At 39.2% G+C, this 12,540-nt stretch overlaps 1 protein-coding gene across 1 annotated transcript; it reads left to right on the forward strand.

Moving 5' to 3' along the window:
- Window positions 1-2,827: 2,827 nt before the first annotated feature.
- CHRNA9 (cholinergic receptor nicotinic alpha 9 subunit) lies at window positions 2,828-10,466 on the forward strand. The gene is made up of 5 exons (XM_051965189.1): window positions 2,828-2,903; window positions 3,233-3,366; window positions 4,356-4,510; window positions 8,353-8,885; window positions 9,470-10,466. Exons 1-5 carry the CDS (start codon window positions 2,828-2,830, stop codon window positions 10,003-10,005), a joined length of 1,434 nt encoding a protein of 477 aa, XP_051821149.1. The 3' UTR covers window positions 10,006-10,466.
- Window positions 10,467-12,540: the final 2,074 nt, after the last annotated feature.

The following is a 12,540-nucleotide window of genomic DNA, read 5'->3' on the forward strand; positions in this document are numbered from 1 at the left end:
CCAAGGAGATCACCTTTCATTTTTTATTTATGATTTTATTTATTTTTCCTCAATAGTTTTTAATTTTTCCCAAATACATGTAAAGATAATTTTCAATATTCACTTTGTAAGACTTTGTGTCCCAAATTTTGCTCCCTCTCACCCTTACTTCTCCCCACTCCAAGACAGTAAGCAATCTGATATAGGTTAAACATCTGTAATTCTTTTAAACATATTTCCATTGTTTGTATTGTTGTATAAGAAAAACAGACCAAAAGGGAAAAAAAAACACGGGGAAAAAAAAATAAAAATATTATGCTTCATAGATTACATTTTAATGGGGGGCGACAACACACAATGAACTATGAACATATAACATCTATGTAGATTATGTAAGGTGATTATCTCACCTATCTCGGAAGAAATGAACTGCTAGAACCAAGAGGACATTGTACACAGTAACAACAACATTATGTTATGATCATCATGATAAATTTGGCTTTTTGCCACAATTAGGTGATTCGAGGCAATTCCTATAGATTTGGGAAGGAAAGTTCCATGCACGCCCAGAAAGAGAACTATGGAGTCTGAATGTGAATCAAAGAACAGTATTTTTCATCTTTTATTGTTGTTTTTTTCCTTTCTCATGTTTATTTTTTTCCCTTTTTGATCGGATTTTTTTGGGGGGGGCCCAGCATGATGAACATGGAAATACATTTAGAAGAATTGCGCACATTTAATCTATATCAGATTGCTTGCTGTCTTGGGGAGGAGGCAGGGAGAGAAAATGGGAAAAAATTTGGAATACAAGGTTTTGCAAAGATGAATGTTGAAAAATATCTTTGCATGTATTTGGAAAAATAAAATTCCATTAAACTGCTTGCTTGAATTATGTGATCGCCCAAATCAGCAAGTATTTATTGAGCACCTGCTCTGGAACACATTTTGTGTCAGGCATTGGGGAAGAGATGAGAGTAATATAAACATGGTCCTTATCTGGATGCAGTTTGAAAAATAAATCAAAGGAAATTTATCAAAAATGACCTTTACTGGGCAAGAGATTTCAGGACTGGCAATAGGAATTTGATTACCAAAGAGGAAACGAGCATTGATTAAGCATTAACTGTGTGCTAAGCATTTGCAAATACTATCTCATTCAATCCTCTATCTAGGAGAGAGATTTTATTATTATCCTCATTACACAGTGGAGAAAACTGAATCACACAGAGTTTAAATAACTTTCCCAGGGTTACACAGCTGAGATCACATTTGAACTCAGGTGCTCCTGACTTTGGTGTTCTATCAACTGAACCGCTTAGCGGCAAATCAGGCCACCAGGGAAATATGATCTTTAAGACAGGCCAGTCAGAAGGCAGCGAGGAAGCCATGAGAAATTAGCATCATCATAATGCTCTCAAAGAATGGAGTTCTGAAAAAAGGGAGCAGACAGAGACAGCTTTGTTAGCCCAGGTGAGAGCTGTTGACAAATATCTGACCCACTTGGTAGGTATGGCTCCTGAAGGGTAAAGAAAATGACTTGTTAGATTAAGGCAGCTTGGGGAAAAAATAAGAATATCTATCTCCCATTGCTGTTATTCTCTATGGCAAAGTAATAAATTGGCCCCTCAGCCAGATTCTCAGCACAGACCAAATAGGTAATAGATAGATAGATAAAAGAATAGATAGATGATCGATAGATGGATGAATAGATAGGTAGGTAGGTAGGTAGATGATAGATAGATAGATGAATAGGTAGGTAGATGTAGATTAGATAGATGAATAGATAGATAGATGGATGGATGGATGGATGGATGAATAGATAGATGAATAGGTAGGTAGATGTAGATTAGATAGATGAATAGATAGATAGATGGATGGATGGATGGAGGAATAGATAGATAGATGAATAGGTAGGTAGATATAGATTAGATAAATAGATAGATGGATGGATAGATGAATAGCTAGGTAGATAATAGATGATAGATGAACAGATGATTGATTGATAGATAGATGAATAGATAGGTAGATGATTAATTAGATAGATAGATAGATAGATAGATAGATAGATGGATCTGAATCCAGAGAGTACTCAAATTGACAGACTAAAAGAACAGGCAAACCTGTGTGAAAGGACTGAAAGAAAGAAAAGTAAACAGTCTAATGTTTTGACTGTGGAATTATTTCCTTTTTTTCTTCTCTCCCTTCTGGTTTGGATAAAATCATTTTCATCCTCACTTTATCTTGTTCAGCTGATATCAGAATTTCAGCAAACTTTTTATTCACCTTGATATCAGTATGTTGGGGGGCGGCTTCTCATTTAGGATTATCTCTTATCTCTCCCTGGGAGTTTGAATAAATTCCCATGATGTAAAACCATTTCTTCTAGTATAAAGGAGTTTTCATGGCAGAAATGAGGGGAAAGGGGGCCCTTTCTGCTGTTTTCCCCTTTCTCTTCCCCCAAAGCTTTTCTAGATGCGTGATCTGAGTATTCTGGGAGAAGATAGCGGAGGATCTTCTGGGGCCCCCCGACTCCCCCAAGCTTCCGACACCATCTCGGGCTTCATTGGTGAGCAGGAGCAGAACAGGCTGGTCTCAGGTTACCTGTGGTGAGGAGCGGGCCTGAGTCTGGGAGGGGCCAGGGGGTGTGTGGGCACAGGACGTCAGTGTGAGCAAAGGTTCAGTGGGCAATGCCCGGAGAGGTTTCCCATCCTCTGTGGTGGTGGTGGCGGTTGCTCCTGAGAAAGCAAAGCCTGGCACTGGGGCCAGAATTTACTGGTGACTTTCCATCTCTGCTACGTCTTATACTTTCTCAGAGTCAAAGAAACTGAAAATTGCTTCAACCTCTAGGATGGACTGGCCCCATTCTTGCTTTTCCCTTTGCTGGATTTTGTGGGCAACCTCAATATTGAGAGGTGAGAGGACAGGTAGCGGGCTTTGTCCATTTCTATCTGTCACCTGGCTTGGCGTTTCTGGGACTGGGGATCAGAGCCAGGACCTGGATCTCTGGCCATAGAGGGAAAACCGTTAGGGAGCCATCTGCGGGCAAGCCCACAGCTGGCCAGAGGCCCACTTCCATTGCAGAAAGGATGGATAAAGGTAGTGCTTCCAAAAAGCTGCCCGTCAATCTAACTCTGTTTCTTGGAACAAGTCTGGGGCAAGTCTGATCTTTGGGGGAGATGGGGGGCATGCAGAGCATCCCGTTCTGCTCTATTTTTGTCAGCACTAATTTTTTTTAATGCAGACATAGAGGCAGCAGATGGGAAATATGCTCAAAAGCTATTTAATGACCTTTTCGAAGATTACTCCAATGCCCTGAGACCAGTGGAAGATACGGACAAAGTACTGAATGTCACTCTGCAGATTACACTCTCACAAATTAAAGATATGGTGAGTAACAAAACGTGGGTGCCAGTCAGAGAGGCTGTTTAGGATGGCAACCTTATTTTCTATCGAAACGGCTACTTAACTAGGGTAGGGAGACGGGATGGGAGCAAGAGGTATTTTGTGGAGCCTTTAATGGGAGATGGGCAAGATAAGGGAAAGAGGTCTTCCCTTCACAAAGGTGTGAATTTCACTGCTATTTGCTCATGTGTGTAAGTAGGAAAATATTCCTTCTCCTGCTCAGCAGTCGGTATGTGAATGAGCAAAATAAAATTGTCTGGGAGATCTTTAAAATCTACTTAAAGAAAGAAAATAGATGTGTGTATGTGTTTAAAAGATATTATATTTAATTCTGCATTTGAGAGTATAGTTAGAATATTTCACCTTTCTTCTCTGCATATATATATATATATATATATATATATATATATATATATATATATATATACACGTGTTTTCTCTGTCTCTATCTTTCTGTGTCTCTGTTGATCTCTCTTTATCTCTGTCTCTTTGTCTCTATCTCTGAATCTGTCTCTGTTTCTCTGTCTGTGTTTCTGTCTCTGTCTCTCTCTATGTCTCTTTCTCCTGTTTCTGTCTCTTTCCCCTCTTTTCTTTACTCCTTTCTCATTTTGTTCTCTTTTTCTTTTCTCTCCCTTTTTTCTTTCCTTCCTTCCCTCTCTTCTTTCTCTCTTCTCTTTTTACTCTTTCTCACGCTCCTTGCCATCCATCCCTCCTTGTATGTTTTCATGAGAAATTTGATCTGTTCATCAAATAGGACCTGAACATTTGCCCATTTTAAGCTTAGACTAATTTTTTTAAATGGGCTTCTCAGTTAACTTAAGTAGACTTTTTATAAGCTACTAGTTGTAGCTGTAACTGTAAGCCCTTGAAATAAATGGTCATAAAGCAGAAGAGGACAGTATATTCTAGCGACAGGATCTATCTGCTTGAGTTGTTATTGCCTAGAAATATCTACATCCCGAGTCCTCTTGCAGGATGAGAGAAACCAAATTTTGACAGCCTATCTGTGGATTCGCCAGATCTGGTACGATGCATATCTCAAGTGGGATAGAGACCAGTATGATGGACTAGACACCATCAGGATCCCCAGTGACTTAGTATGGCGGCCGGATATTGTTCTTTATAACAAGTAAGTTGGGATCAGAACTAACAGTGTGGAGGGATTGTCACAACTTTGGCGTGTATTTCAACTGCTGATTTGTTTGAATCCAAGCATGATGAGGAAAGGATTTTCCAAGAAGGCAAGAAATGAAGCGTGTAGGAACTGAACAACCACTGTAATGAAACATTTAATATATTTTTGCCTCTCTTCTGGTTTAAATTTCTTTAGTATCTGTGTTTGTAGGAACTCTGAGTATATTCATGGCTATCAAATAATATTTTTGTCCCTTATTCTAACATAATAGGAACAGTCTGAGATGTGCCACTAATAATAGCTAGTATTTATTTAGCAATTTAAGGTTTGCAAAGTGCTTTATTCTTATTTTAAATATATTTGTATAATAAGGATATCATTATAAAATATATTGATATCATGTCATATTTATTAAATATTATCTCACATTATCTTCATACAATCCTGTAAGTAATGACGTTATTATCTCCATTTTTCAGATGAGGGAACAGAGACTGAACAAAGTTAAGTGACTTATTGAGAGTCACACAGCTGGGAAGTCTCTGAGACAGGATGGAAATCAGACCTGCCAAATTCTGGGTCTTTAGCTGTCTATCAGGACAAGAAAGGGAGACATACTCATGATGCTATTCTCTTTTTAAAATTTATTTTTACTTTATTTTATTGAAATTTTTTATTTTCAAAACATATGCGAGGATAATTTTTTTACCATTGACTCTTGCAAAACCCCGTGTTCCAATTTCCCCTCCCTTTCCCCTACTCCCTCCCCTAGATGGCATGTAATCCAATATATGTTAAACATAAATATATGTTAAATCCCCACAATTATCACTCTGCACAAGAAAAATCAATCAAAAAATGAGAAAGAAAATAAAATTCAAGCAAACCACAACAAAAAGAGTGAGATGCTATGTTGAGTTCCCACAGTTCTCTCGCTGGATGTAGATGGCTCTCTCCATCCAAGATCATTGGAACTGGTCTGAGCATGATGCTGTTCTCTAGCCTTGTTCCAGAGGCTAGCACGGTTCCTGGCCCACAGAAGCAGTGGAGGCGAGAGTCCTGTGCATCTTGGGGAAGCAAGTAAATGATGTGCAAATAGACGCCGATTAGTTTTTCATAAACAGCTTGGAACTTTAAGTGATACGGTTGTAGATCAGGAGATGAACAGGAAGCCTAATGGATAGATTCCGGGCTTCTGAATTCAAAGCCCCAGATGCTGGAAACTGGGTGACAAAGGGCAAATCATTTAAGCTATCAGCTGTTAAATGGGGATGCTGATGGCACCTGCCTCACAGGGGGTGAGGATAAAATGAGATATTGTATATCACGTTCTGATGTTCATGCTCTGAAGGAACACTTGATCAACTTAGTGAAATACTGAATGGCCTTCTAAGAGTTTGCCTACCAAGGACACTTAATCAGACCCTTCCAGGAAGTATTGCTCCTCCTGGAAATCTGACAGTCTGAACAAGGAAGACAGGGAGATGGAGTAGAAAAAATGCTGAATTGGAAGTCAGAGGACACATATCCACCAGGGGCATTGCTCGTGGGACCCTCGGCAAGGTCCATCGACCAAGGCAATTTTCTATGAAATGGTTACTTCTAAGGATGAAGGGAGTGTTTTGTAAACTTTAAAGAGATGTAGAGATGGGAATTATTGTCATGAAGTTTTTCAGATCAGGGGCAGCTAGGTGGCTCAGGGGATAGAGCACCAGCCTTGAAGTCAGGAGGACCTGAGTTCAAATCTAGCCTCAGACAATTGACACTACCTAGCTGTGTGACAAGTCACTTAATCCTAATTGACTCAGCAAAAAAAAAAAAAAAATCCAGATCATGAAAGAGTCGTCGATTAGAATGCCATTGCCAGTTAGCACATACAAACTTCTAAGGAATAAACTCGTTGGGAAGAGTCCTGCATTGTCCTTTGCCCATGGCACATCTGCTCAGTTTTTCATGGACATCTTAAATTCAACATATTCATTATAGAACTCATTACTTTCCTCCTTCCTTCAACTAGCCCCTCTTTTAATCTTTCCTGTTGAAGGCACTTTTACCCACGCCATTACCTAGGGCATATAACTTTGCAGTTATCCTTGACCTGCATTCAGACCCTTACTAACCGAATGACCTTAGACAAACCATTTAACTCTATCTGCCTTGGTTTCCTCATCTGTAATATTGGGGTGACACTCGTCTCAACCTTTCAGAACTGTGGTGAAGATCAAATGAGATCATATTGGTGAAGTATTTAGCCAGTGCCTGGCACACAGTAGGTATTCTATCCAGCTATTATTATGATTGGTTGTTGACCTTCATTCTCAAAGAAAATCAAAATAACATCACTATGTTAGAGTTAAGTTATAGTGTGTCCAACTGTGGCTGATCAGACTAACATGAGCTCGGAACGCTCTGCCACAGGTCGGACACAAAAGTCCCTGTGAAGATTTGGGGTACCTTCTCCAGCTTTGTGCATCTTGAGTTTCTTCTGAGCTGATTCAGTTCTGCTTTGCTCCCAGAACACAGCCCCTTCTCTGAGGGGGGCACGCCATGCTGGACGTCCTGTGCCAGTGTCTCCCATGCCATGCAATCTAAAGTTCTTAAGAGAGACCTTAAGAGTTATCACTTGAATCAAATCAAGTACCAATATTGATTCTACCTCCAAAACATATCTTCTTCGAGTTCCCTTCTCTCTATTCACCATATGAGTATACTCATGTAAATGGGTATAATCCATGTCATCTGAAATTTCCTAATTAGCCTCCTTGTTTCCAGTCTATTTCCTCCCAATCTGTCCTTTCCAATCCATACCACCATCAAAATTGTCTCATTAAGACACTCAAAAACATTCAATTGTTCCCATGGCCTCTAGGGTAAAATGTAAACTCCTCTGCCTGGCTAACTGTACAATAGTTTGGAGTCTGATTCTTTTTGTACAGCAAAAAAATGGTTTGGACATGTATGCTTATTTTGTATTTAATTTATACTCTAATATATTTAACATGTATTGGTCATCCTGCTCTCTAGGGGAAGGGGTGGGAGGAAGGAGGGGAAAAGTTGGAGCAAAAGGTTTGGCAATTGTCAATGCTGTAAAATTACCCATGCATATATCTTGTAAATAAAAAACTATTAAAATTAAAAAAAAACTCCTCTGTCTGGCATTTAATACTCTTGATTGTAGCTTGGGGCTACATTTCCAGCCTTCAACCACTCTTCTTCACAAATTCTACCTTTGTCTCTCAAGCTTGACACTCCTCCCATCTCTGTGCAATTATAACAGCAATTCGCCTTTCCTCCCTCATCCCCCTTCTCGGAATCCTTGTCTTCCTTCAGCACTTGGTTCAAGAGCCATTTAGTCTGTGAAACTTTCCCTAATCTCTCCTTCTTTCCATCCCAAGTCGTTGATACTCTCTCTCTTCCATTCAGAAGAGTTGTTTCAGGGAACAATTCAACAGGACTCAGTAACTAACTGAACATAAGGTAAAACAGAAAGCTGATTCATAAATAATTCTAAACTTTTGATCCTGTTATTTTTTAATTGTGTATAACTCTTAATATCTCCATAGACCAGAGCAAGCCAGTACTATCCATGGTTTTTTGTTTGTTTGTTTGTTTGTTTTCCACAACCAGGAAATACTTGAGATCACATTTGAACTCTCCTAAATACCATCTTGAGCTTAAGTAACAAAAAATAGTGGAGATTCTGGTGTAGAGAGTTCAAAAATAAGAGAGCTACTTTGGGACAATGGGAAAAATTGGAAAGGGAAAGAGCTGATGAATTAAACTGCAATCTAATTAGCAACTTTTTTTTTTTTTTTTACTTCTTCCCTCTCCCTTAGAGCTGATGATGAATCTTCAGAGCCAGTGAATACAAATGTGGTCCTCAGATATGATGGGCTTATTACTTGGGATTCCCCAGCTATCACCAAGAGTTCCTGTGTAGTTGACGTATCTTATTTCCCTTTTGATGATCAGCAGTGCAACCTGACCTTTGGTTCCTGGACCTATAATGGTAATCAAGTGGATATATTTAACGCATTGGATAGTGGCGATCTCTCTGATTTCATCGAAGATGTGGAGTGGGAAATCCATGGAATGCCCGCAGTGAAGAATGTGATCACTTATGGATGCTGCTCTGAGCCATACCCGGACATAACCTTCACCCTTATTCTGAAGAGGAAGTCGTCTTTCTATATCGTTAACTTGTTGATCCCATGTGTACTAATATCTTTTTTGGCCCCCCTGAGTTTTTACCTCCCAGCAGCTTCTGGGGAAAAAGTGTCCCTGGGAGTCACCGTGCTCTTGGCCATGACTGTATTTCAATTAATGGTTGCAGAGATTATGCCTCCTTCTGAGAACGTCCCTCTCATAGGTGAGTAGTAGTAATAGGGATTCTGTGAAGACGGCTAAGTGCTCAAAATGAATGAGCCACAGTTTGACTTTGGTGATAATGATGAGGAGGATGAGGAGGAGAAGGAAGAGAAAGAGGAGAGGAAAAGGAGGAGGAGAAAGAAGAGGAGAATGAGCAGAAGGATGATGAGGATGAGGAGGAGGTGGAGGATGCAGGGGGACATATTAGGTGGTTATTAAATTGCCATTATATTTCTATTGTCTTTAACATAGCACATGCTTAATAAATGCTCCTTGGAAATTGGATCAGTCCGTTCCAGATCATTACATAATTGATTTGCTATTGGCAATTGACATAAATCATAGATCATTAGAATCGAAAAGGAATCCAAAAGTCATCAAATTCAACCCTTTTACAAGTTGTTTAGTGATGTGGGGGATTTAATTTAGAGTTGGGGATTTTGATGTTTAATCTAATCGAATTCTATCTGCTCTTTAAAACTAGAATGAACAAAGGTTTTTAATTGGGAAGTACAGGGATAGGAGTAGAAGGGGGAGAGAAGCTGTTTTTAATGTAAATTTTTATTGTTATTATTTTAATCTAAGGCAAATACTATATAGCAACAATGGCCCTGATAACGGCATCCACTGCACTGACCATCATGGTGATGAACATCCACTTCTGTGGTGCTGAAGCCAAACCAGTGCCCCAGTGGGCAAGGATAGTCATCCTGAAGTACATGTCCAAGATCTTATTTGTTTACGACGTCGGGGAAAGCTGCACCAGCCCGCGCCATAGCAAAGAACGAGACCCTCACCAGAAGGACTATGCGGAGACGCATCGGAAAGGACTCAAGGACAGAGACAATAACATTGTCCGCAAGAAGGAAATCAATAGACTTTTAAATAACGACTTGGGAACACAGGGCGAGAATCCCAAAGAGGCAGACGGTTATTGCGCCCGGTACGTAACCCTGACCAGGAATATCGAGTACATTGCCAAGTGCCTCAAAGATCACCGCACCAATAACGCAAAAGGAATTGAATGGAAGAAGGTGGCAAAAGTGATCGACAGATTCTTCATGTGGATTTTTTTCATCATGGTGTTCGCTATGAGTATTTTGATTATAGCTAAAGCGTAATCTGGAAGGTAGAAAGAATGCTGGATCTGGGAGTCAAAGATAGGATTCTGAATCTTGAGTCTGCTATTTACTAGCCACGTTATGCGGGAAAAGTGATTCTGGACCTCAGTTTCCTCATTTGTAAATTGAGGGGATTCGACTTCTAACAGCAAAATATCTTTCCCATTCTAAATGAATAATTCTATGATTCTTTCAGTTCTAAACTATTTTCAAATGCTAGATATTCCTCTAATTCCTGACTTTATACTGTCACCTAGACAATGGTGATCAAGTTTTTTAAAGTTATAGAACTATATATATCTTCAAATCTTGATCAAGTGATAAAGTGTTAATTCTATATTAAGGCCTTGATTCTCTAACAACAAGTTCAAACTTTTTCACACTGGATAGATATTCTCTATTCAAATAATAGGGGTCAGTATTATTTAAAGTGCATACATCACTCTCTCTCTCTCTCTCTCTCTCTCTCTCTCTCTCTCTTCTCAAAAAGAAATAAAATATGAGTGCCATTCCAGAAAAAAAAAAAAAAACACGATCTTAGACTTCTAATCATAAATTGAATTTGTCTGTTAGAGAATCAAGGTCTTAATACAGAATTAAAATAAATTATAAATCACAAATGTCTTTTAAAGGCATTTCTGATACTTGCTGGCAAATAAAAGGGGCATTATTTTTGGTGATGGGGAAAGAAGATAATCTTTAAACCTAATTATACAAAGATTAACTAAAAGTCACCATGAGCCCCATTCCCATTTTGGATGTGCTAGATCAAGTGCTTTATCAAAGCCACAATCTCCCTACCATTGGAGGTCTTCTAGTAGAGGCTAGATGACCATTTATGTGGGATAATGTAAACAGGATTCATAATTTGGGTAAGTCATGGAGTTATTGACCTCTGACTTTACTTCCTTTCAGGAACCCCTTGAAGACAGAGACCTTCCTTTTTGCATGGTTTACATGTGTCCAAAAAGCATAAATCTATGTTATCTGACTAAGTAGGTGGGTTTTACAACTGCTTTACAAAAGGCAATAATACTATCTATCTATGTGCAAAACATTGACAAACCACCCCATAGATCCCCTTTTTCTTTCTTGGGATATCCCTATATTCATTTTTCCTTCTGCTTTTTGGGCACATGGACAACCAGTTATTGATGCAACTTAAGAAACCTTAAGTTTAGATGTTCCAAAATTGCTTCTTGAAAATTATATGATAGTAAGAAAATAAAGGTAGGAATAGAAATCATGGGGTTGTAATAATATTTTTTTATTGTTGTTCAGTCTTGTTGATTCTCCATGACCCCATTTGGGGTTTTCTTGGCAAAGATGTTGGAGTGGCTTCTATTTTCTTCTCCAGTTCATTTTATAAGAAACTGAGGCAGATAGGATTATGTGACTTCCCTAGGATCTTACAGCAAGAACTTAGTTCTTCCTGACTTCTTCCTGGCACTCTATCTATTGTACCACCTAGCTGCTCTATAATAAAATTACTCTGCTTTTTACGTTATTTCTCAGGGTCACAGTAAAACAAATGGAACTTATTTTTCATCTACTACTGGTTACCCTTTGGCACTGAGCACTCTTGTAATTAGAAACAAATATGTCACTACAAGGTATAGATGATGGTGAATTCTGGAGATAAAGAAAAAGTTCACATTTATATAGAAGGCATCCCTAAAATCTTAATGTGCTGCTCTCCTTTGGGATACCCTGGATATCACTTTCGGATTTACAAAGTGCTTTCCTTACAACTGATTAGACAGTGTAGCATTATTCTCACCCTCCAGATGGGGAAACTGAAACTCAGGACTTGCCCGTGGTTGCAAAAATGGGGAGTATCTAAGCTGAGATCAGAACTTATGTTTTTCCTGACTCCCTGCCCAGCTTTTTAAAAACTTTTTATTACTCTATTCCTTGAAGGGAAAAGATTTGGAAATAATATCCTCCCACAAACCTATTAGATTGAAAGTTCCAAGGGGACAAAGGACATGTCTTCATATGACATTGCCAATGCCCATTGGATGAACAATGGAAATATTTGTCGCATTGAATTGCTTTAAAATGTGAAATAAATCTGGGCCTTTCACACACACAAAAACAGGTCTAAATCAATGGTTTTCCCCACCTTTTGTCTCCGCGCACTGATGAAGTGCCCCGAAACCCAGTGGACAGCTGGGGAATTGTTGAGTTCTGGGGGACCCAGTTTGAAAGCCCTTGTAGAGATGGAGAGATCTGTTTGGGGACCCAAATGCTAAGCAGTATTTCCATCCTCCTCCTCCCTGCTGCCCTCGGTAACACTGAAGGCCATGGAATAAAAGCCTTCTGGGTTTCAGTATTACACAGACTGATTACTTCATCCACAGGAGGGAAAAGTTAGAAGCTGACCTACTTGGTACCTAAGCCCAAAGAAGTGAATTAATTACCTTGTTTGGGTCACTGGGGACTTGAAACAATGATCTCCAACACCATATAGAATCTTGGCTCTGCTGAGATGAATTCCAGGCTAAAGTTCATGTGATAACCCTTGTTTTCCTA

The sequence above is a fragment of the Antechinus flavipes genome, chromosome 6, assembly GCF_016432865.1.
Source record: "Antechinus flavipes isolate AdamAnt ecotype Samford, QLD, Australia chromosome 6, AdamAnt_v2, whole genome shotgun sequence".
In the NCBI taxonomy this organism is placed as follows: Eukaryota; Metazoa; Chordata; class Mammalia; order Dasyuromorphia; family Dasyuridae; genus Antechinus; species Antechinus flavipes.